The sequence below is a fragment of the Grammomys surdaster genome, unplaced genomic scaffold, assembly GCF_004785775.1.
Source record: "Grammomys surdaster isolate TR1022 unplaced genomic scaffold, NIH_TR_1.0 126391, whole genome shotgun sequence".
NCBI classification, from domain to species: Eukaryota; Metazoa; Chordata; class Mammalia; order Rodentia; family Muridae; genus Grammomys; species Grammomys surdaster.
The window spans coordinates 18,231,987-18,257,575 of NW_021621185.1; the positions used below are offsets into that span (position 1 = coordinate 18,231,987).

Consider the following 25,589-nt stretch of genomic DNA (forward strand, 5'->3'; position numbering starts at 1 on the left):
TCTGGAACTCACTCTGTAGACCAGGCTGGCTTGAACTCAGAAATCAGCCTGCCTCTAGTAAAACCATTTTTAAGTAAGTGTTCAGTTGGTCTATGTTACAGTCACTAGAAATGACATAGTAAAATGGAACGAATTTTGAGTATTCAATAGTAGCTCCTTACTACCTGACCCCCAAGTTGGGGAAAGAGAAAAATCTAATACTGACTTTGGATTCCAACTCTTTCATAGGGATAGCTTGAGTCAAAAATGGCCAATGGAAATCAAAAGTGAATATGTAATGCATGTTACCTGTAGATGCTGACAACCTCACAAGCAGATGGAGGAGACCAATGAGCAGAATGTATTTGCTAATAAAGTCATCCAGAATGTTCTCTGACAAGAACTGATTTACAAGGACCATGACCCATATATAAGGCAGAGATGAGCTACTTCTGGGGACAAATTTATTCAAATTACAAAATAAAAGACCTTCAGCAACATGAAGGCCAGTGAAAATAGAGAAGACAGTTCCTGATTTGACTCAGGATGCTCTCTATAACCACATAAAAAGAGAAAAAAAATTGCCTTTTGGGTAGGTGGGAAGAGGCTACAAAAGTCTGTGGCAGTCATGGCTTACACTGGTGGAAAAGAATGCTTCTTCCTCACAAATCTATGGGCCACACATTATAGTATATTTAGATATCCTTACTTTTGTTAATTAGCCTTTAATTAGTTCTGACCCAAACTAGAGGTCTAAGATCTACCCTAACCACTGAAAAATTCTGACTAAACTAAGACAACTCCTGCTAAGACTCACCATCTTTCCAGGTAAACCAAAGTTTGAGTGACGGTCTTCATAAAATGTTTTAATATATTCAAATAACTGAACAGAATAACCAAGTCATATAAGTATGTGCTCATTCTTTTTGGTTTTAAGTACTCAAGTGTTTAGTTTGTTAGTGTCCAAAAAAGTAACAGCTTTCTCTTTAAATGGGCAGTTGGACAACTGTTGGTCTTTTGCTTTTAATTAAATATGTATGTGTGTGTATATGTATGGGTATATGTGTCTGTGTATGTGTGCGCATGTGTGTGTGAGCGCATGTGTGTGTGTTCGTGTGTATATGTGTGTGTGTATGTGTCTGTGTGCGTGCATGTGTATGTGTGTGCCAGCACATGTATACCATGGCATATGCATGGAAGGCAGAGGACAACTCTTTGGAATCCGTTTCCTCCTTCTATCATGGGTTCTAGGCATAGCAGTTAGGTCATCAAACTTGTACACTAAGTCATCTTGTCAGTCCCTACTGTCTCTATCCATCTTCTTTACTAAGCATACTGTTTTCATGGTCATCTATATTGTAGCACGTATCTTCTTGATCCCTTTGGTGGCTGCTAATATTGCAGTATGCGAATGTCACATTTGCTTACCTATTCCTGCTTCACCTCTCCCATTCAACACTGTATAATTACATACCATTGTCTCAAAATGGTTAAATAAAGGCAATTATTAGTATAAAGACCTGCTTATATTTTCTCAGTTCTATGATGTGATGTCTATGCATTACTGGTGAGATAATTGCAGCTTAAAAAAAGAATCTAAAACTAGTTCCTTTGTCATAGATGCTAAACATTTTAGAAATATTGATGCGGAAGCAATAATTGTCTCAAAATTTAAGAAACCACTGTGCCACAGAAACCACCATATTTGAAGTGACAAGCTTGTGCTAAGTCATGGGGGATGCTCACCACTGTCAGCCTTTGACTCTTTCGCCTTCACCAGAGTATCAAAGTACTTGTTGGCACATTCTGGGAGTATGTTATTGCTAGTACTAGAAGAAGACTTGAGCACAGTCAAGAGATGATCGGATTGTTTTCTATCCAAACACTCATTGACATCAACGACCAGTGTAACCCCTGGGTAATGAGAAAAGCAAAGTTTCAGTTAGTCATTACTTTGTACTTATATAAGGTATATAATCACGTAATTCAACCTTGTAGAAATGCATTGGTATTTTGCTATTAAACCTTTTCTCTTTCTGACAGTCTGACCGTACATACCTGGTCAATCACTAATTCACCTATCAGTTTGGGTTGTGTAAAGAAGGTTCTATGGGAGCATGGTATGTCAGAGGTCTAACATTCTCTGGTTAGGCTTGCGTAGGGATGAGGGCTAACTTGGTGGGGCTTGCTGTGATGTAGTCTATTGAGTGTGCATGAGAGGGAAGCTTTGCTTGAGGAATTGTGAAGTTCGAACTGGTGTGTGGGCATCTCTGGGGAAATTGTCTTGATCATTACTTGATGCAGGAGGACACTGCCCACCGTGGTTGGCACCATCCTTAGGTTAGTAGTTCTGGGCTGTGTTTGAAATCTAACTAAACAGCTAGAGAGCAAGCCAGCAAGCAGAGTTCCTCCACGGTCCTGGCTTCCAGGTTCCTACCCTGACCTCTGTTAGTGATGAATTGTGACCTAGATAGAGTAGCCAAATAAAGTCTTCCCTCTCTTAAGTTGCTTTTGGTCAGAATAAAACTAGAACTGAATACATGGTTGTCATCAAACTATGTTTGCACATGCCTAGTGTTATGGGTAATACTATACACAGATGTAGCTGAAGGACTAAGAAACACATGTTGACTTTTGCTAGCTTGGAGTCCAGAGATGCTCACAAACAGTATCAGGGAACTTCTCCAGCAAACTCCACTGGCTACTGAATGATGGGTACCAACAGCAGCGAGCCTTTGCCCTTGTGCTGAGGAGCGAGGTTAACAGTGGTGAACCTCAGCCATCATTTCTTCTTTCTTAGAATTGCTCTGCAAGATGAAGAGGTGACACTTGAGATGTCTGTGGTCTCAGAGGAGTAGGAGGAACGAGCAAGTGACAGAGACTTCCTCAAAGATGAACTACACGGGACGGTTGCATTGAACTAACATGCCAAGCTAATTTTCCTTGAGAGATGAATGATATAGGGACAAAACTCTTCAATACAGAAATGTTTCCTGCAATTGAATATGGTGGGCAGAGAGCTACCACACGGGTGGATTTCCAGTACCAGCTGGAACTGGTTGCTGTGAAGATCTAAAACCCTCCTCTGAAAAATCCCAACCAACAGCTGAGGCCCTATTGATCCTCATTTTACTCATAGTCTGTGGTATACAGTAGGTGCTTAATGCTTGTTGAGTTGTACCGGGCAAGCTAAGTGATACTTTGGATCAGTATTCTGGGTTTATTTGCTTTAGCAATACATGTACCCCAAAGTCCTTGGGTGTTTGGCGTCACTTCCTGCTCACATCTGCATGCCAGTGTGGCAGCCAAACTGTGGAGTTTGTGGCTTCTGCTAGAAACAATCATGGACTTTAGAATTATGTCTATGGGAAGAACAGGTAGGCTCCTGTGTCTGTCCCAGGGGTCCCCAGGGAGAACATCAGATCAGTTCCAATGCCAAGGGATGCAAAACATCAATTCTGATGATTTTAGTGCTCACTCTGTGGCTTGTGGTTGAGTCAGAGATAGTACAAGACAACAGAGAACTGATCTTCCGAAAGTCAAATACATTTCTGTTGAAAAATGTTAAAATCTCCTATAAACCTCTTAGGAGACAAAACAAAAAAACAGAATTTGCTTTATATTTTAAGTCACACCCCGGTGGGGCTCTCTTTAAGGGATGCACTCATAGGGAGATTAAACACCCAACACAGCAACTACTGGCTCTTTAATGTGTAAAGCATGGGTAGGCATACGGTACACAAACAGGTATACAACATGTCTGTGGTATTGTAATGTTGGGATAAGGAAAGGTTAAGGGGAAATTATTTACTCCTTGGGGTACAGTGATGGGGGGGGGGAAGGTTGAGAAATACTGCCCTAAGGACTCAAATGTTGGGGGTAGATACTCCAGTGAAAACAAACACTTAGGGCCTTGGCCCCTCTCTACTCTCAGTCTGGCCCATGGACACATCTATGGGCCAATGCCTTTTGTTAAACCATCTAGGTTTATTCAGACCTACAGTGAGAGTTTGTTTTCATGCAAAGAAGGAAGACTGATTTTAAAGACGATTCCTGTTGAAATCAGGACGTTCTCATGTTAATGTCTGACCATAGATAGCTTTCACTGTAAAAACCAAAACCATCCTATTTTATCGTTACATATTGTAGGAGGGATCACAACCCTTGTAGCATGGGGCAGGACTCAGAGAGCGCAGAGGAAGTTCTGATGGACAGGGGAGAGCAAGGAAACCACATGAGCAGAGAAACTTCAAATTTCCCTAAAGTCAAGGGACCAGAAGTCTCCATGTGAAAAACAGACCCGACGCTCACAGGCTCCGTGTAAGGAAAACCAGGAATGCAGTAAGTTTTAGGTTGTCTGGGTCTCTAGGAAGGGGGCATTGAAGGCCAAGTGTCTACACAACAATCGAATTTCTTTCAAGTGCCTTGGCAGACCACGGCTATCTTCAGTGTATATGCAAATGGAAAACTCTCTGACACCCCTCTTGAATGTATGTTTTCCCCTTAAGCACTAGAGTCTTAGGAGCGACTTCAAAGTTCCTAAGGGCATAAAAGTCCAGGTCAGAAAAATTAACACATTTTTTTTTCCAAGCTAAGGAAATAAAGTCCAGATGTTCCTTACATATTCTCTATATCTGGGGAGAAGGACTATGCTGTTCCCACAGTGTTCTGTGACCTGATAGGATGACACAGAATCTAATCATGCCACAGAATGGGTGGCTAATTTATACTTTTGGGACTCTCATTCAGCTCTGTGTTAGGGAGTCTGTTACTATTATCAACTCAGAAGCCATCTCAGATTCTTCTTTGATAATAGAGGTATAAAACACAATACAAATTTTGATCCTTTGAATTAATGTAGGGATCCTGCTTATGGGATTCCAGAATGGGGCAAGCAACCATAAGGTGTATTAGGCAGGCTCACTGGATCCCCTGAGAGGAGGGAACCCCATCAATCACCTGACTTTCAAAAGCCTTCGCTCTGGGGCAGAAATGGTGACATTTTGGATCTGCTGGGAATGGGATTCATTCACAGTTAGCATCACTGAGAAAAATCTTCTGATGTCTTTTATGTACTACTCCCCATCCCCCCAATCACCAGGCAAAAGCCTACAGGTCTTCTGGGAATCAGGTTAACAATAGTATTTCCTGGCAGTGAAGTGACTGACACCCTATCTGAAAGAGATTTGTCCTATCCTTCATTCATAGAGGCTGTGGGTTTGTCAACAGTATGGGACTTCGGGGGCCCAGAACTGTTTTCGTGATTCAAGTTGGATCTTTCTCTTAAACTTTTTCTTACATATATATATTTGTGTGCATGTGTGCGTGTGTGTGTGTGTGTGTGTGTGTGTGTGCATGCCCACACATGGAGAACAGAGGACAACTTATGGGAGTCTGCTTTTTACCACATGGGTTCCAGGAATCAAACCAGGTTATCACACTTGGCAGTAAGCACTTTTACCTACCACAGCATCTCACTGGCTTACTTTCTTTTTCTATGACTTAGAACTCTTCCATCTATACAGCTCAAGAGAGAGTTTCATAGCCATCAATCAGTTTCATGGACAAAAAGATCAGGAACAACTGACCAACTCCATCACTCTCTAATTGAGAGTATTTCAGAGTCAGCTATCAGATGCAACCACCCCCATCTGCCCTTGGTGACTAAGAGCTGACACCAGTCCCTGTGAGAGTCTGACCTTGCATTTTCCACTCCTTGCCTCCCTCCTCCCCCTCCACCCCACCGCCTTTTGGTCTGATTCTGAGAAAAACTTCTACTAACAACAGAAAGCATAAAAAATCGAATAGACATTTATTGTGAACAAATAGTTTTCTAAGGATCAATCGAGGGGAAAAAGGATTCAATTTAAACATAAAATTTCAGTCTGCAAAACATTTTTGCTGTCTGGATTTTTATTTTGGCAACACTGTCAAATTTTGTTGGTGATAACACCTGGTCACTGAGAACAGGGCAACTAGCTAGTGACATGTTGATTTAGATATGCATCTGAGACTGTAAACGGAAAAGCACTCAGATCTCTCCAGAAATTTGAGTGAATGACTTCAGGTGCGTACCCACATTTTTTTTTTTTTAAAGCAAGGCAGGTTGGGCAAACAGAAGGTGAGGACTTACATTGCTTTGCTCTGTTCTCGTCCACGTTGGCCTCATCAATGGCTTGCTGTATCTCATCCAGCCAGAGAACTTTAGAAACACTCTTAGGATCCTGCAACAGTGGCATAGAATCAGAGAACAATGAATCCTGATGGAACCCGATCAACGCCACTCTTCGGGAGTCATTTTATTATCACCTCCTACTTCTTATTCAGCAAGCACTAGGTAGCTCCACCATGCAGCACAAGCTGGTGACAGGCAGGCCACAAATCCTCATCCAGATTATTCCGTCGTTCAGTGGGTCTCAACCTGTAGGTCATGACCCCATTGCGGTTGCATATGCATATCAGATATCCTGCCTAGCAGATACTGACATGATAATTCATAACAGTAGCAAAATTTCAGTTATGAAGTAGTAGCAGAATAATTTTATAGTTGGGGGTCACCCCACACAAGGAACAGTATTAAAGGGTCACAGCATTAGGAAGGATAAGAAGCATTGCTCTCCATGGCCAGCTGTGTTGCCGTCCCATGCAGCCTCATTGCTTCCAATTTGGTCTGCACCATAACTGATCTCTATAAGAACCCATGCTCATTTCAAAATGGATGTCTCACTACACCACTCCTCTGTTTAACCTTAGAAAGCAACGTAGGCTTTCTTCTCAGGACCACGGATCTAGGACCAGTGATGGGGACCTTGCCTGGCTCTCATCCCTGTTCTAAGACTTCCTTCAGACCATTGCGCTCTGCCCTCGCTGGCTCCTGCCATATCTCATAACTCAGATGCCACCTCTATTAAAAAGCCATCCATGGCTACGTAGTTAAGCATTCAGGAACCGTGGTTGGGAATCTAAGCGCCAAGATGTCCGAAGATGTCAGGGGATGCTTTGAATTTGAGGGAAACAGTACTAAGTGGCTTAAGAAAGAGGTGACAGCAGCAGCGAACATGCACAGAATTTGTTTTAGTGTCTTACATTTGTGTGAATTCTGAAGATTTTGCTACAAGCACAATGCTGGCAGATATTAAATGGGACTTCAAGTCAATTTTATGAGCAGACATTAAGTACATTCAGGAAAGATTTAGAAGTCCACTTTTTAAAAGATTTACTTTATTTCTAATGATGTGTACGTGTGTCTCTCTTTATGTGCACATGGGTGCAATTGCACTTCAAATCCAGAGAGGGCGTCTGATCCTGGAGCTGGTTATGGGCATTTGTGAGTTCCCTGACATGAATGTTGGGAACTGAACAGGTCTTCTGTAAGAGCAGTGTGCACTCTCAGCTGCTGAGCCATCTCTCTAGCCTCTCAAACTCTATTGTCAAATTGTGAGTGCTCATTTACACGGAGGAGTAAGTGTTGTGCTCCACACTTGGAACCAAGACGCCTAGGGGAAGCTGTCGAGATAGCTCAGCTGGAAGCCCAAGGTCCTGAGTTTGAGTCCCTAGGACCCATTAGGAAAAAAAAAATAGATAGCAAGCAAACAAGCAAGCAAGCTAGCCAGGATTGGTAGTATGCCATTCTAATCCCTACACTGGGGAGGCAGAGACAGGAAGATTCCTGGGGCTCATTGGTCAGTCAGCTTCACTGACAAGTTCCAGACCAATAAGAGACCTTGTCTCAGAAAACCGGGTGGAGAACATCTGAGGAATGACACCTGAGTTGTCCGGTGGCCTCCATATACATTTACATGCCTATGCCCACACACCTATTTGAATATATGCACCCCTCCTCCACATGGGTACCCACATACATGAACACACACGTAGATGCGTATACTCATGCATAGCTGTAGCACATAGAAAAAATCAACTCTGGCATTGGAATCCTTTGGGGTAAAACTTCATCACTGAGGGCTCAGGAAGTGTAAGGGTCTGGTCTGGAAGGAGAAGAGATATCCCTCGGGAGCAGTGCGAGATAGTGTGCGTGGTGAGGTCTCATAAACCAGACCCATGCTGCTTCCTCCGGTGTTACTGGGGGGACACACAGTACTCTAAAATATTCATGAGGCCTGTTTCCTGAGTCATCACCAGCTACCGCTGCCACACGGGAACCATTGGCAGGCAGCTTGGTAATTGCTTAGGAAATGAAATTTTGGAAGAGCTTTAAGCAAAACCAGGGAAAGAATATGAGGCTTGAAGAAGAGGAGACAGGAAAGCAGAAATCAAAAAAATCATTTACTCTGTGTGTGTGTGTCTGTGTGTGTGTGTGTGTGTGTGTGTGTGTGTGTGTGTAAATGTGTGGCACATGTGTGGAGTTAGAGGACTATTTTGTGGAGTCAGTATTCTCCTTCAACCTTTAGTTGAAGTTCAAAGTTCAAGGGTCAAACCCAGGTCACCGGACTTGAGTAGCAAGCAAGTGCCTTTTACTCCCTGTGCCTTCTCTCTGGCCTTAGGAATTTTTTCCTGTTTCCAAATCCAATACTCCATACTTCCTAGGAATAGTTTAAAAATCTAGCACCATACGAGTTTCTCCCATCTCAGCCATCTTCTGAAGATGTGGTTTCCCTGCAGGAGACAGACCACACACACTGTTGCCTGGATGAGAAAATGGTGGCTGTCCCCCGCTGAAGATTAAAGTATTAGTCTCAGAAGCCAAACGGAAAGCTCAGACTTTGCAAAACAAAACAAATTTAAGCCAACAGTTTCGAGACCCTGTTGTACTAAAGGAAAGCTAAACACAAGACTAAAATTGAAAACAAAAAATGTTCCGATGTGAAATGAAATCCCCTTTTCAGTCACTGAACGGAAGACAGCGATGCAAGGGCTGGGCCTCCACCGGGCCACGGGGATGCGAGGGATGGAGGGCACGGAGGGGATGGAGGGCACGGAGGGCTGGGCCTCCACTGGGCTCCACAGCCAGGCTGTGCTTGAATGAGCAGTGGATGAAACCAGCACCCGGGCCACATGCAAATCACACCACACCTTCCTGAACTTGGGTGAAGCCAAGAAAGATCCCCCCCACAACCCCAGCACACACAAATTTTCTGGGTTTATTGTTTCTACAATATTAGAACATTCTACCTTAGCTTATGGTACCATAGGTGATGCAGTTGGAGTGTTAAATCTGACCTTTGGAAATGATGTAGTTTGGCTAACTTTAATCAAGATGAGAAAAGTTATTATTATAGATCTCTATTATTTCCTAGTTGCCTCTTCATCTCGTTTTAAAGTCTCATGTGAAGTTTGAATTTTCTGATTCTTGCTGCATTTTAGAGGTGGGATTGCCTGCCTTGGAATTTAAAATATATCAAGGCAAATGTACTATAACCGAGTTTTCTTTTTAATACTTTACTAAATGTACTTAACACTAGCGAACTCTACATTCTGATGGCTAAGATATAAATGTGATATACACGCTTGTATATCACATTAAATATTGTTTATCACATCACATATCACATGCTTATACATGCTTACATAGTAAGAGCGCGCGCACACGCGCGCACACGCACACGCACGCGCACGCGCACGCGCACGCGCACGCGCACGCGCACGCGCGCGCACACACTTATTGTAACCAAGGATCTGTACACACCTTAGGACAGTCAGACCATAGCTTGGTTTGGAATGGTCCAGTTCCCCAGAAGGGAGCTCATTTATGCTATTCCTGGTTTCAGCACCAAATGAAGGAAGAAAAGAAAAGAAAAAAGAAAAAAAAGAAAGAAAAAGGGAAGGAAACATGACTCCTAGGTTTAGTGTAGATAGAAGGGAGAGAGTAATTAGAGTCAGAGATATCTGGGAGAGGCCAGAGTATATAGGACCACACTGAGCTGTGCCATGTAGGAGAGGGGGAGGGGTGGGGAGAGGGGAGAGAGGGGAAACAGGTGAAGCAGCCAGGAAGCCTAAAGGCACAAAGAGAGTAGCTAACCAAAATAGTCGGTTTTTTTTTTTTTTTTTAGGGATGAGCTCCCAGCCTCCTGGACTGGAGAAGTTTAGGGTAGGGTGCAGGGTATGCCAACCAGGAGGGACCTGTAACAGGTAGGGGCTGAGGGATGCTGGGAGACCCTGGTGGTCAGTGTTCATTTTGATCTGTTAAATAGGCATCTCAGCCATTTGTCTCAGGTATGAAACCTAACACTTAACACCAATGAACTGTACTTTATGATAGCTAAGATATAAATGTGTATACACACACACACACATACATCTATCTATCTATCTATCTATCTATCTATCTATCTATCTATCTATCTATCATATCTCAAAATGCTTAGACCTGTTCGTCAAGATTCATGGACTAACAAGCTGGCGATGGTGGCACACACCTTTAATCTTAGCACCCAGGAGGCAGAGGTTGGCGGATCTCTTTGAGTTCAAGGCCAGCCTGGTCTATATAGATAGAGTTCCAGGACAGCCAGGTCACAGAGAAACCTGGTCTAAAAACAAATCAAATCAAATCAAATCAAATCAAATCAAATCAAATCAAAACAAAACAAAACAGACTAGAGAAAAAGTTCATGGAATAAAGCAAGTTCCTGTTCTTCAGTACTTTATTATAATTTTAATTTAGTTCCATTCAAATAGGGTTTTTTGATTTTGAGACTATTTTGAGACTATTTGTTACCCGACGCTACAGAGTTATTAAATGGTGTAGGACACACTGATATATGGCAAATGAACCTTCTTCCTAGAAACAACACAACTAAGTTCCTGACAGGCACTAAGGACTCTCAGGGCAATGGAAGGTAGGTTGAGAATTTTCTTCTTCTTTCCCCCTCTGAGATAGGACCTTGCTGTGTTCCTGAGGCTGGGCTAGAACTCACAACATGGCCAAGGGCGGCTTTCAGCTCATTATAGTGGCCTGTCTGTTAAATGCTGGGGTCATAAATATGCGCTAGAGAAATTTAGAAACAGTATAGTACTGATACAATTTGAACTTCTCAATGATTTGCGAGGACTGAGGATGTAACTCCTGGCCTAACATCTGAAGCCCTGGGTAAAGTCTCAGCTACCCAGAGGCAGGGGGAGGAGGCCCAGGAGCTTACGTCAATTTTCAGCTACATCTTGAATTCAAGGCAAGCCAGACTATATGAAGCTCTGTCTCAAAGAACAAAATAACCTAAAATAAAAAATGGGGGTGTATTTGCTTTTCATGATTAATTTAGTTTATAACTATGTGATCAGTTTAGGAACTAAAATTTGAAATAAAGTACAAATTCATTTTGACTTTTGAAAAAGAAATTTCATATTATATTTTGATCATACTTTGCCCTCTCCTCAACTTCCAGATCCTTCCTGCCTCCCTAACACCATATCCTTTCTATTTATATTTAAACAAATAATAAAAAGGAACAAAAAAATAAGAAACACACACACACACATACACACAAGTCCAACAAAATGGAAACCCAAATATACAAAGAAAAAGACCAATAAGACAGAAAAAAAATTGTCCAAACAAAGCAATATGAGATGAAAAGTCTACAGAAATCCCACTGAATTCCCTTTGTGTTAGCCAACCACTTCCTGGGCCCAGGGCCTACCCTGACATGTGGCTAAGACACCCAGTGAGAGTCCATTGGAGGAAACCACTCTTTTCCTGGCCAATGGATAGCAACTGCAGAACTTTCTTGGTGAGTGGTAGGAGCCCTGGTTCCCTTCCCCTTCTCAGCTCTGGGATCCTCCTTGAATCTGTAGGGCTTATGTGTGCTGCCTTCTCTGTGAGTTCATATGTGCACCAGTCCAGTTTTATCCGGAAGACACTGTTTCCTTGGAGTTATCCATCCCCTTTGGCTCTTAGCAATCCTTTTGCCTTCTCTTCCGTATAGATCTCTGAGCCTTGAGGGGAAGGGTCTGATGAGTGTTCCAAAGTCTCTCCCTCTGTACAGTATGGATCTCTGTGTTTGTTCCCGTTTCCTGTAAGGAGAGGCTTTTCTAACTGTGGCTGAGTGACTGATACAGGAGTGTAAAGTCTGACCATTCTTGTGTTAAATAGAAGATACAATTCTGGAGCCAGGTTTCTGAAACGGGGAAAAGAACTGAGCAGAGGAACCAATTCAAAGCTAATCACTGCCCAGCAACTGTTCTTAGCTTTGTTCTGGAAGGGACTCTGCAGTCTCTGCCATTATTCCAAGCCCCTGGGGAGAAATACAGCACCGAATCAAAATGCAATAATGGCAGGGGGTGAGGAAGAGTTAAAGGGATATGGCAAGTCTCTCCAGAGAGACTCAGCCTGAGTCATGCACGCAGACACAAACGTCAAGTGGCCACATCCTTTCTCTGTAGCGGCAGGACAAGTCCCTGCCCACACAGTGCGGGCTGCAGAATTCTCAGGCTTCCACTTGCTGCTCACACATGGAGCCGAGGGGAATCTGCCCTGTGACTCTGTACATTTAGTAACATTCCATAAGCGGGTCTCAGGACATGGAGATCAAAGTCTTTATCTTGGTTGCGACTAGGCTGCTGTTTCTGCCAGCTACTGTTTGCCAAGGTGGTAAGTCTCCTTCTCGTGGACAGTATGTGGATGAGGGAGGGGTGAATGGATGGTTTCTGCTGTAGGAGTCAAAGGCCCAAATTTTCTTGTTAACTCCTAGAAACTGTGAACCCAAAGGTGCAGTTTGATCTGGGTTTTTAACCTGGTGTAATATATCATGGAAGCATCATCGCAAGTCTGTTCCCAAGTCAAACCTTGTCAAAGACCAACTGTTCTTAACTAGTAGTGTCTCTTACATTTGTGACAGAGTCAAGACTTTATGATTAAGTCAAAAAACATTTTTTCTTTTTTTGGAGTGAGAAGTGTTTGTTTGTGTAGAATGTTCAGATGTAGAAAAGTTTGTACTTTTTCAAGGCATTAAAAAATCTTTTCAAATTTCTAAATCTTATAATTTCTGTTGAAGCACTGGTGGGGAAAAAAAATACTGCCAGGAAAAGTAATTTGGATTCAGCAGCCAGTGATGTTAGTCAGTGATGTTAGGTGTTTCCAAGGTGAAATACCTTCTTTTCTTAATCTTTCAGAACCAGGGAGTTCTCTCTGTCCCTCCCATATATACATAACTATGTCTGTGTGTATATATGTCTATACAAATACATATGTATATGATGTTTATGTATAATTTGGTTACGTATAATTTTAGAAATAAGCTTTTCCAAATATAATTACTTTACTTTGAATGTGCCTTCTATCGTGGTAGCTTGTAACTTCCTGATTGTTCTGACATGAACAACTTTGAGACAGGATTGTATCCAGTGCCCTCACTGTCAGGCCACGGGGCAATCAATTAGAAGGGGGACATGGGAAGAAACCAACTCAAACAGAAGGCAGCCCTCTGCAAAAGGAATGATCCTTCAATTGAGGTCCCTGCTTAAGGGGACCCATGGCAGGGGCTGTACGAGCAGGGTTCAGCTGGGTTTACAGTTTCTCTGAGAGGGTAAAAGCTGAGCCATGGTTGCAAGGAAATGAGTTATGTGAAAGAGTTCCTTCCTGACGCTAGTCCTGCTTGGGAGAAGTATACATGGGGACTTTAGAGAGGAGGGCCGTGGACTCGCAGTCTGCCTTGGGGAGATGGGACGGGGTGCTGAGGACCATTCTCTTTGGATTAGACTCTCTCTGAAGTCTTCTCCCAGGACAGGAACATTTCAGAAACACGGCATCAAATGAAACCCCCAAAATCCTAGTCAGTTGCTTGTCTTTTTTATAAATAAAATTTAATGAGGAATTTTATTTGTAAGGAAAGTCGGTTTTTGACTAATAGAAGTTCTAGGTGGTGCCAGACCTGAAATATTGTGGGAACAATCTTCTTTCAGTGTGTTTGTGGACACGGGTCTTGCCCAATCACAGGACTCTCCAGAAAGCTGACTAACACTTGGTTTCATCAGTTTTCTCATCAGACCTTGGAAGGAAGAAATGTGTATAGACAGTTCTGCCCAGTTTCCTTTCCAGGCGATGTTTTGAGTGATATCAGACTTGGCTTTACCCAAATGTGAAGGACTTCCGTGGCTGAGCTCAAATGTAACAGGACATTCCAATAATGCATACATCTAAACACAGGCACACAGAATGCTACCTTCCAAAGTAGTCTTTCCTTGAATGACACAGGGTCACCTTCATTTACCAGTTGTTTGGACAACACTGATTCCACCTGATACATTGAATTCAGCCTATGCAAACTCCGAAGTCTGGGAGCAAGGGCCAGAGATTAACTCAGGAAGAGAACGTGCCTCCGAATGAGGACAGTCTACTGAACATCATCCTGGAATATTTAAAATGAGGGATGCAGGAGTTTTGTGTCCAGATCTCAGTGAGAACTTTTCAAATGGGAATGTACCAGGCTTCCACCAGCATTTGCAGAATAACAGGAACTGACTGAATTGTACCTACAGCACATAGCTGATATGTTCCTTTCATTTAAAAGAATTCATTTTGCTGGGTGGTGGTGGCACACGCCTTTAATCCTAGCACTCAGGAGGCAGAGGCAGGCAGATCTCTGTGAGTTTAAGGCCAGCCTGGTCTATAGAGTGAGCTCTAGTACTGCCAGGGCAGTTACACAGAGAAACCTTAAAATTCTTAAAAATTAACAAAACAAAACCATTTTAACCCTTAGGTTATCACAGTGAGTTCATCTTTTGATTTTTCTTTTTGCCTTAAAACCTAGCATTTCTCCTTAAGCCCATCTTTGCTTTTCTTCTTCCCATATCTCTCTGTAGGCTCTCACTGTAGGCCCTCTCTCCACTTCCCGAGTTAAACTACAGGCTCTGTGAAGACTAAGAAAGTCACACTTCACATTTGCTCTTGGCTTTCAGGAATGCCACATCTGGTCATTGCATTATGACCACATGGCCAATCTAGGATTCTGTTCCTGTCTCCTAATTCCTAACTAAATAACCCCCTTTCCCATGGGATAACATATCATGGGTTCTAGGAGCTGGCAGGTGGAATCTTGGGTTGGGTGGAATGTTATTCTATTTACTATAGTAGCTATCCCCCTGCAAATTCTGTGCAGAGAGGGGGACAGGGCAGTGTGGCTCAGTGGTAAAGCAGTTTAATTACCAACATGTGGTGGTGGGGAGGGGGTGGCATTTATGTGCCGGAAGGTATGAAAAGATCGTGGCTTCAGAGGACAGTTTAGAGGTCCTTTGGGGGTTAACTGTGTGACCTACTTTCTTAAGTTCCTCTTTTAGATGAATTTAGCACAAGACAGCGCACGAGCATGCGCCTTCTGCCCTGGTCTAAGTGTTACTTGTAGATGGCAGTGGAGTTTAGAACTGACCCAGCATTGCCATGTAAGTAAGCAACAAACATTTTCAGAATCAACTGACTGGCCTTTCCCAGCCGCAGCTGATGGACAAAAAAACATTTTCCTATACTGTTCCAATGTGTGGTTTTAATTTCATCTAGCATAGTGGTTCTCAATCTTCCTGATGCTCTGACCCTTTAACTCAGTTCCTGATATTGTGGTGATCCCCAACCATAACATTATTTTTGTTGCTACTTCATAACTGTAATTTTGCTAACTGTTATGTCTCATAATGTAAATAATTTTAGAGATAGAGGTTTGCCAAAGGGCCATTGATCTAGCGCTATTATAAATTCCTGACATGCAGGGACCTGTCTCTAGTTCCCACAGAAAAGCACAGCACTGGAGCATACGATGCCTACTATACATACACACCGGTGGTTTGCATCATCTATTCTGATTTTTAAAATATGACCCCAAGTTCTATAGCTATAGAAATCACATAGCATCAAACATTTCATTTTATTTTTATCCAAACCACAGATGGGAGTCGGTAACAAATCATATGCTAATCTTTCCTTTAAATTACAGGCATGAAAAATGTTTCAGACAACTCAGCAAAGCCAACCTTAACTATTAAGAGTTTTAATGGCGGTCCCCAAAATATCTTTGAAGAATTCCCATTTTCTGACATAGAAGGCTGGACAGGAGCCACCACAACTATAAAAGTGGAGTGCCCTGAAGAAAGTATTTCAACTCTCTACGTGAATAATGCTACCATGGGATACCTGAGAAGCTCCTTAAGTACCAAAGTGATACCTGCCATCTACATCCTGGTGTTCGCGGTTGGTGTACCAGCGAACATCGTGACCCTGTGGAAACTCTCCTCAAGGACCAAATCCATCTGTCTGGTCATCTTCCACACCAACCTGGCCATCGCAGATCTCCTTTTCTGTGTCACACTGCCATTTAAGATCGCCTACCATCTCAATGGGAACAACTGGGTGTTTGGCGAGGTCATGTGCCGGATCACCACAGTCATTTTCTATGGCAACATGTACTGTGCTATCCTGATTCTCACCTGCATGGGCATCAACCGCTACCTGGCCACGGTCCATCCTTTCATATACCGGAAGTTGCCCAAACGCAACTTCGCCTTGCTCATGTGTGGCGTGGTGTGGGTCATGGTTTTCTTATACATGCTGCCGTTCGCCATCCTGAAGCAGGAGTACCATCTCGTCCAGCCAGAGATCACCACCTGCCATGATGTCCACAACACATGCAAGTCCCCATCGCCCTTCCAATTCTACTACTTCGTCTCCTTGGCAGTCTTTGGGTTCTTCGTCCCGTTTGTGGTCACTGTCTTCTGTTACACAAGTCTTATCCGCAAACTTAACTCCCAGGATCGTAAATGGCAGAGGTACATCAAGGCGGTCCTCCTCATCCTCGTGATCTTCACCATTTGCTTTGCCCCCACCAACACCATACTCATCATCCACCATGTCCACCACTACTACAGTAACACCGACAGCTTGTACTTTATGTATCTCATAGCTCTGTGCCTGGGGAGCCTCAACAGCTGCCTGGACCCATTCCTTTATTTTGTCATGTCAAAAATTGTCGATCAGCTTACTTCTTAGTCAGCCATGAGTCATCGTAGAGAACAAGGAAAGAGATCTGGGAAAATGTACATGCTTGGGCTGACCTGTGCATGGCACCAACAGATCAATTTTTAATTTTTTAATTTTAATTTAACTTAATTCTATGAGTTTGGTTTTTTTTCCTTTTTTTGAGACAGGGTCTCACTGTGTAGTTCTGGCTGGCCTGGAATGCTCTATTTAGACCAGGTTGGCCTTGAACTCACAGAAATCTGCCTGCTTCTGTCTCCCAATGCACTGGGGTCAACCAGGCCTGGCCACAGCTCCCTTTTAAAGCTCCTATGAAACAGTGCTTCGCACGTCAAATGTAAAGTTATGAGGATTGAAAGAATACTTTGTATTTTGAGAGTGTCTTCATCGTGAACACTGTTATCATTAGTCCTATGGATACATTTCTATTTGCCTTCCTGATTCTCCAAGCTATACATTTCCCCTTCCCTCCCGAGACTGGCCTGGGAGGTTATCATCACCATGGTTCTCCCTTCTCCTCAAGAGGGTATGCTGTCTTTGTTGTGTCTCTCACCAGGGTCCCCTTCACTCCACCTCTGTCCTAAAATGGCTGCCCTCACTGCCAGTGGAGCCTCATTTCCATAGATCCGGTTATCCTTCCCTTGACCCTGCACCTCTCCTGAAATGGCAAACCCTTGGATGGCTTTCACTGCCAACTCCCTAACATGACCTGAGGAGCTATACCTACCATTATGCACCCCTTTGCATCAACTGTCTTCCCTCCCCGTCCCTGCTGCCCCGCTGAGGCCCCGTCTACCATCTTTGCTTTAATCTGTCCAGCTTTTCAAGTCTTTAAAGGCCTGTTCTTTCCTTACTCTCAAACTAGAAGCATCACTTTCCTCATCTGGATTTCCAAAGCACTTTCTTATAATTATGGTACTTCTAGACAAACAAGCCTGCTAAGCTCATTTGCATATAAATATTACCTTTATAAGGAACTAAGCTCTTTATGTGGTTAGTTCTCTGTACCTGCAAGCTTCACACCTGTAGACTCAACCAACCACGGACCAAAAACACTTGACAAAAATTGTATGAGCTGAACGCGAACAGAGTTTTTTCTTTTCATTACTCCCTAAATAATACTAAAAATGAATAATAATTAATAATAGTCTTTATACAACAATCACACTGTATTAAGTATTTCTAAGTCATCCAGACATGATGTGAAGTGTATGGGAGATTAAGCAGAGATTGCAACCACTGCCTTAGGGATTTGGAATCTATATAGTTTAGTGTCTGCAGGGGTCCTGGAAGTCACCAGGGAGGTATGATGCAGAAGGTGGCATCTGTCCTCCCTCCTTCGAGGTTCTTGTGGTCATTCCGGGGGCCATGTTCTGTGGGGCCAGCTGTACTCTTTGCATAGCATGTGGCTGAATGAAAGAATAAAATCCCAAAGCATCTAAACAACATGGAGGCCTATGCAGTTCTTACTGACAAGGCAGCATACCCTGCAGGATGTTCTTTATGATTGGGCTTGTTTAAAGAGGAGAGGCGAGAGACTTAAACAGCAATATGTTCATAAGGCCATTAAGCAAATATTTCCATCCCTGCTTGTTTTAATGGGAACTGGTATTGAGTTATAAACCTCCAGATTATTCCTGTAGGTAAACTATTTTTTAGCTGAGGGAGCCAATGGGAGATGTAATATTAAGCAAATACAGATAGGGTTGAGGGAACCTCTGCAAACAGCATTGTTGAGACGAAACTGTAAGTAAGTAGATACACGCATCTGACAAAACATTATAATCAACAAAACTAAAAATACATTTAAGTGTACACTGTTGAGTGTGCGTGTATGTGTGTGTGTGTGTATTTTTTCCTGTTTCATCAAACTTGGATATATACTTGCACACATATTTACCAGAAGGCATCCACGTCTATACACCTCACAGAGACACTTGCTCATCCATGTTTCCTGCAACACCATTTTCACTGGCTAAATAAAGAACCTGGCAGGATCCCAGGAACAGAGGAATGGGTAAGGCAAACTCTCTTGAAAGCTTTACTTTCTAGCAAGGCTAGTTAGCCTTAAAGGAGGGGGAGTCATGCCATTTGTGGGGGGAAATGAGCACATCTGGAGATCATCATGTTGAGCAAATTAGGTCATCTCAAAAACATACTGTATTTTTTTTACCCTTTGTGGTGTTTCCATCCTATACAAAGAAACAAAATCATGTACTTGTGCATGTACCTGTACTGTGTAAGGAGGACAAAGGACAAAGGGGAGTGTCAAAAGAAACAAAGTTGCAGCTATAGGGGGCGGGAACATGCATAATGAACAATGGATACTTGTACAAACGCATTAATTAAAAATACTTTACAAGGTTACATTAAAAGGAAAAAAAGTTAGAGTTGACAGGATAGTTCAGTGGGTAACATTTGTGACCAAGTGTGACAACCTGATTGGTCTGTCTCTCCAATTCACACTGTGGAAGAAGAAAAGTGACACCTCCAAGGTGGTCCCCACCTCCACACAGAGACTCGCGGACTCACACACTAATAAAATACACAAATAAATGTAACAAAACAAAAGTCAGATAAACCTTAAGACAAGCAGTTAAAATAAATCTAAAGCCAGTTTTAAGATTCTAAAAATTTCAGTAAAAGGAACTCAGTTTGAAAGCTAAGTCATTAATTGTAGCAGTTTGTCTGTGGCAGAAATACAGCCATAAATACTAGTTAAAAGCACACATAAATCCAGTGGGACATGCCTTTAATCCTACCACTTGAGAGGCAGAGACAGAGTTGGAGGCCAGCCTGGTCTATACAGGACAACTAGAGCTTTAGAGAGCTTGTCTCAAAAACACAGGAAAGCAAACAAACCAAACCAACCAACCAAAAAAGCCCAAATAAAAAACAAACAAACAAAGGCACACTTAATTTTTTTGGTATAACCATCCAAGAACAAACTCGAACATTAGTGGAGTATAATTCACATGTCAAATAAAGCTGTAAATTTTAAATGGCTCTTGATTTGCTTTCTCCAGTGGGCAGAGTAGAAAGTGTGTTCTGTTCAGTGTGTGCCACCATGTTCTTTACTCGATGTTGGGGCATGCTGGATACACAGTATCCAGAACTCTCACTAGCCCCTCCCCTGTCCTCACTCTGAGGAACCTTAGCATCCATTCCAGGACGCTGTCTACTATACTCTTTAATGGCTGTCTACTTTGGAACAATCTTTACTTGATACTGTAATGCCAGCAATATGTTTTTATTCCTATTATTTCCCAAGGCTAGGCTGTGGGAAGGCAATACATAGAAATGCCACCAAGGATGTACACTGGAATGTTCTAGGAATCTAGCAGAGATTAAGAGAAAAAAAAAAGCACACCACAACTCGGTTGAAAAACAGATTTCTTTTTTTCAGTTAAAAATATCAGGCTGAGAAAAAACTGGATTGTGGACACAGCTTAGTAGCAAGGCAAGTGCCTCGTGGGTGTACGGTCCTAAGTCTGATTCCCAGTTCAACAAACAACGAATAAATTTCTAAACCAAACTGTTTACGAACAGCAATTTAACCACCCGTGACATACTCCTCCAACTTGCAGTGTTTGAATTTGACAGCAATGGTCAATGCAATTCTTGTCCCTGATGCCCAGGCTAAAGGAGTATGATTCCTAAGCTTGCACCCAGAACCCTCATATCTGTGTTCAGTGTGCCAACACGGCAGCAATGACAGTGCTGCTTCTGCATCCAGGCTCCCTGCCCAGCACATTGCTGCCAAGATGAGGGCTCTTAATGGGAACCTCCTTATTGTCAGAAGGATCCTGAGGGTTTGGCTTGGGTCTAGAGCCTAACGGCAGAACATTCTGGAGAACCCACACACACATGATTGCACACGTATGTAGTCATAATGCTATTAATATATTAAAATATAAAACACAATAATATATAGTAATATAATAATTAAATAATATTCTTATTTGACCCTTATTATAATACTATACAATAAGTATTTTTTTTAGAATTTGTACTATTCATTCATTCATTCATTCATTCATCTGTTCATTCATTCACTCATTCATTCATTGAGACAAGATCTTTTTATGTAGTTCTGGCTGTCCTGGAACTCATTCTATAGACCAGATTGACCTCAAACTCAGAGAGATCCATCCACCTTTGCCTCCTGAGTGCTGAGATTAAAGGCATGAGCTATGATGCCCAGCTACAATTAGCATACTTCTATTTTTACTTTTCATGTGTGAAAATAAATGTATAGACACATGGTAGCCTCACTAAAGTCTCATGACCAGGATTTGAATGGTGCCTATCTATAGCAGAAGCAAGTGACCTGTGGACCCAATATAAGCTCTAAGCTACGGCTTCAGCACTGTACCTGCCTGCGGTCACACTGCCCACCATGATGGTCATGGACTCGCCCTCTGAAACCATGGGTCTCACATTAGTCATTTTCTTTTAAGTTGCCTTGGTCATAGTGTTTCGTCACAGTATTAGACCTGTAAGACAGAGCCTTTCCCTCCCCATCCCTGGCTGTATTACCCTGAGCCCCAACCTCATTCTTTCAGACAAGCTGCATCCACTATTTGCTAAAGCTTAGCTGAGCAAGATCTTTGTAAAGAGCAGTTCCTGGGAAAGCACAGCAGAAAAGCAAGCCAGCTGCCAGCGCTGATGGATGCCCTGCCTTGGGTCACAGATCTCTGGACTTCCAACGAGGCCACTTAATAGTGGGAAGGAAACACAGTTTACAGTTACCAATGGAAACCCTACATGTGTTGTTTAGAAATTTTAAATATCAGTGGGAAAACAGGTTCAACAACATCTCCCAAACACCTTGAAGTCCACTTTCCAGAAGATTCTTCTCCTTTAGAAATATTCCACGCACATTTAAGAGCATGTTTCAGCCTCCCAAGGATGTGAATCCTATTTTTATGTATGCTGTAGTATGTTATTATAAAAAAACCATTTGGTGGACTGGGGATTTTCCCAATGGTTAGTATACTTGTTTGCCACACAAGACCTTAGGTTTGATTTCCAGCATTCCAAGGGAAAATAATCTATTAAGATCCTTTTTTTTTTCTTTTGTCCTTGCTGTATGAGATGTCTCTCTCCACTTGTCTTATCATATGTTTCTCAGTCAGGTAGACACAGTCATGGTCCCAGAACCAACCACCTTTCAGAAGAGGGTTGGGGAAGCAGCCACAGGCGTCTTGAGCCATGTAGGCTACAGTTTTGCTGTCTGTTTTGGTGTTGGTATCCACAGTACACGCTATAGCTACTGATAGACACACAGTGCTGGAGAGATGGCTCAGCACGGATAAGCCTTGGCTGGTCATCCAGGGACAAGAGTTGGGTGCCCAGCACCCACACCAGGCAGCACACAGCTAGCTGCCTGCTGCTCCAGTTCCAGAAGGATCCAACACCTCTGATCTCCAAGTACGTCTGCACTCATGTGTACATATCCACAGAATGAAAAATAAATTTTTAAAAAACCCACACATGCATATATTTATAATGCCATTAATATACTGAGATATAAAAGCACATTTCTTTGTATATTTCATGTTCTGGGTTAACTGTCATTGAAATATTACAGGGCAGGCATTATTCTCATTTTATGCACGTGAGAAATAAGCATACGGAGCTGCGGCAGCTGAGGCCACAGAGCGAGGATCTGAATGGTGCCTGCCTGTCTCCGAAGCAAGCACCTTTCCCTCTCAATGCTGTTATTTTGCTGTCTGCCACAGACACAGTTATTTAACTCCTAGTTCATTATCTCAGAACTCGTGATGATGGGGAAATGATTTCAGGGCTATTATGGGAACTAAACGAGAGATGCTGAGCTACCACTGTCGTGCCTGCAATCCAGAGATGCTCAGCCCGCACATCTAACCTGTGCTCTAACCACAGTGCTTCTCCTGCTCCGGAGGAGGCAGGTCCTGCGTTCAGAAGGTGTATACAGGGAGCTACTACTCCTTCCAGCTGGGTTTGAACCTGAGGATAACGATGGCCACTGTACCAGGCGGCATCACTTCCACTCGAGTGCTAGGTCCTACAAGCCTCCACACTCAGCCCAGTTTCTTACTAAGAGCAGTAAGTCTTCCTAAGACCCCCTCAGTATAAGTCCAGATATAAATAACATTAGAGGACTCCAGGTGAGTCCCCTCCCATGCCTAGGGCAGAGTACTGCCGGTACCATGCCAACTCTCTCACCTACCTGTTCAACCACCTCTTCCTTTCCTTCAGGCATGACTCCTGTTCTATCTCCATGGCAACCTCTCTTAAGATTCTGGAGCACAATATCTCAACCCTTATTCCCTCCACGCCATAAGAAATAGTGGCTACATCGGTAAGTTCCTGACCATTTTGACCATAAAGACAGAGAACTTTCAAAGAGCATCATGTACCACTCCCTCTCTGTAACCACTCCCTCTGCCCTCACCAGATGCTGTGCAGTGCATGGGAACAGAAGATATATGCAGGGAATCCCCAAGGAACTGCACTCTGGATAAGAATTCACCTACAACTGAGTTTTCAGTGGAGGAGGAGAAGCAGCAATCCTCTTTGGATCTAGATTTTTCTGTTTGATACCAGAAAGCAGCCTGGTTTTACTTTCATTCCCTGATAGAAGAAACTCATGAAATTTATGAAAAATGGATCAAAAGTCTTCCCTCTTCTAAACTTAACTCAAGAAATACAACTAAAACCTACCTTGAGTTTCTGGGATTTTGTATGGAACAAAACATCTTGGTAGTGCTGGGCGCAGCCCGGGCGCACATCTCTGATATTAGCAGCGGGCAGCAGCAAGGTATCTAAAGTCTTCAGAGGGTTCCCTTTGTCGATGGCTTCATTGATGTACCCGAGAACTACCATTCCTGCAGAGAGAAGAGCAAGTGTTTTAAGTCTTAGCACACAATACCCACTCCCTCATGTTACAGGCTCCACAGAGCTGAAGATAGGCACGGTTCGGTGGAGCTAAGAGGCAAATGCAGAGAAGCAATTGCACTTCTGTATGTGTATGATGTGCAATAGACTCCAGTCACAAGTCCACTTCAGTGGGAAAGTAATGCAATGCACACTTAGGAATAATTTAAGAAGCACAACACGTGTCAACCAAGAACTAGGAAACAATGCAGCGGCAACTACAACACAGGGAAAGGCGTCTCATGGCTGTAGAGTGAAGACAATGTTGTAAAGGTAGAAATACTCCTCAAGGGACTTGGGGGGAACTGGGAGGAGAGAAAGAAAGACAGACTCTTCAAATTGATATATAGTTCCAGGGAAACTCCTACAAAACAAACAAATAAACACACACACAAATACCCAGGAGCCTTTCACTAAACAGAATATGATAAACTGATTACAGGATGCACCTAAAACACAAGGAGCCCAATCAACCAATGCAATCCTGGAAGAGGAAAATGCTGGGGGGGATTTCCCCCATTTCAAATGTCATCACAAAGCTACAGTGACTAATTCTGCAGAGGGCTGGCATGAGGAAAGCCAAACAGATGAGCAAACCAGAAATGGGGATCCAGAAATAGTCCCTTCCATTTATGCTCAATTGCTTTTTCTGACAAGGTTGCCAAAACAATCGAACGGGCAGAAACAGCCCATAAAGACTGTTGCTGTAGAGCAACCGGTACTGGGCCAACCGCATACCCACCCGTGAACACACATGGACCTAAGAATTAAATCCTGCACATAAGTGAACTTAAAATAGAATCCAGGCCGGAATGTAAAGACCCAAACTAAAAATTAGAAAACTCTGAAAAAAAAACATAGGGATATATCTTGGTGACTTCAGGCTGAATAATTAGCTTTTTAGCTATGGTACCAGAAGCACAGAAAAGGAAAGAAAAAGCTAAGTACAGGGGAGTTTGTCAAAATCAGACCTTCTGTGCTTGAAAGTTCTCTATCAAAGAAAATGAAAGGGCAATTTAAAGAATGGGGTAAACTACAGTCACTTATAGCCAACATGACTAGTGTGCTGTATATATAAAGAGCTCCTATAATTCAACAATTAAAGGACGGTGACATCAATTTAAAATGGGCACAGGATTTAAATGCACATTTATTTAATGATGATACTCAGACTCAGTCAGTATAGGACACACACACACAGACACACACACACACACACACACACACACACACGCACACAGTATATTAGGAAAATGCAAGCAGAGTCACAGTCTGATGGTGATGTTTTGTAACCACTAAGATGGCTGTAACAGAAAAGGATCATCCAGAATACGTGTTGCTGATACTGGAGAGAAAGAGGAAGTGGTGTGCATTGCTGGTAGGGATGGGGAATGGTGCACACACGTTGGAGAACAATTCAGCAGGCTCTCAAAATACTAAACATAAAACCCTCATGTGATCTAGCCACTCCTCCTATAAACACCCAACTGAAAATCCAGTTCCACACAAAACCTTGAAGGTTTATAGCACCATTATTTATAATAGCTAAAAAGCGAAACAACCTGAATTTATACCAAATAGTGAATGGATAAACAAACGTATTTCTATAGACTAGAATATTTTTTGACCTAGAAAGAATTATAAAAATATACTAATACATTGTAAATGAGTCCTGAAAACATACTAAGTTAAAAAAAAAAGCCAGACACAAGAGACCATATGCACTTTAAAAAAAAAGTATGCATATGAGTGTTTTGCTTGCATTTATGTCTGTGCA

General features: G+C 42.6%; 2 protein-coding genes across 3 annotated transcripts in view; one reads left to right on the forward strand and one right to left on the reverse strand.

The window, feature by feature from the left end:
- The window catches only part of Iqgap2 (IQ motif containing GTPase activating protein 2), a 266,744-nt gene that overhangs the window by 61,543 nt on the left and 179,612 nt on the right, over nucleotides 1–25,589 (reverse strand). The window contains exons 13-15 of the mRNA XM_028760064.1: nucleotides 23,600–23,763; nucleotides 6,113–6,203; nucleotides 1,726–1,893 (exon numbers count right to left, since the gene is read on the reverse strand). Of these exons, the coding sequence (XP_028615897.1) occupies nucleotides 1,726–1,893; nucleotides 6,113–6,203; nucleotides 23,600–23,763 (423 nt within the window). The remainder of the gene's footprint in view (nucleotides 1–1,725; nucleotides 1,894–6,112; nucleotides 6,204–23,599; nucleotides 23,764–25,589) is intronic.
- F2rl2 (coagulation factor II thrombin receptor like 2) lies at nucleotides 12,393–18,715 on the forward strand. 2 transcript variants are annotated; one of them, XM_028760065.1, is made up of 2 exons: nucleotides 12,393–12,523; nucleotides 15,855–18,715. In XM_028760065.1, exons 1-2 carry the CDS (start codon nucleotides 12,454–12,456, stop codon nucleotides 16,901–16,903), a joined length of 1,119 nt encoding a protein of 372 aa, XP_028615898.1. In that variant the 5' UTR covers nucleotides 12,393–12,453; the 3' UTR covers nucleotides 16,904–18,715. The 2 variants fall into 2 exon arrangements, with proteins under 2 accessions (XP_028615898.1, XP_028615899.1); XM_028760066.1 differs by having other exon boundaries at nucleotides 12,401–12,520.

Excerpts from the sequence above, each read along its gene's own strand:
- F2rl2 (XM_028760065.1), top strand. The coding sequence starts at position 12,454 with ATGGAGATCAAAGTCTTTATCTTGGTTGCGACTAGGCTGCTGTTTCTG. Across the intron at positions 12,524-15,854 it reads AGCTACTGTTTGCCAAGGTG|GCATGAAAAATGTTTCAGAC; the intron begins GTAAGTCTCCTT and ends TTTAAATTACAG.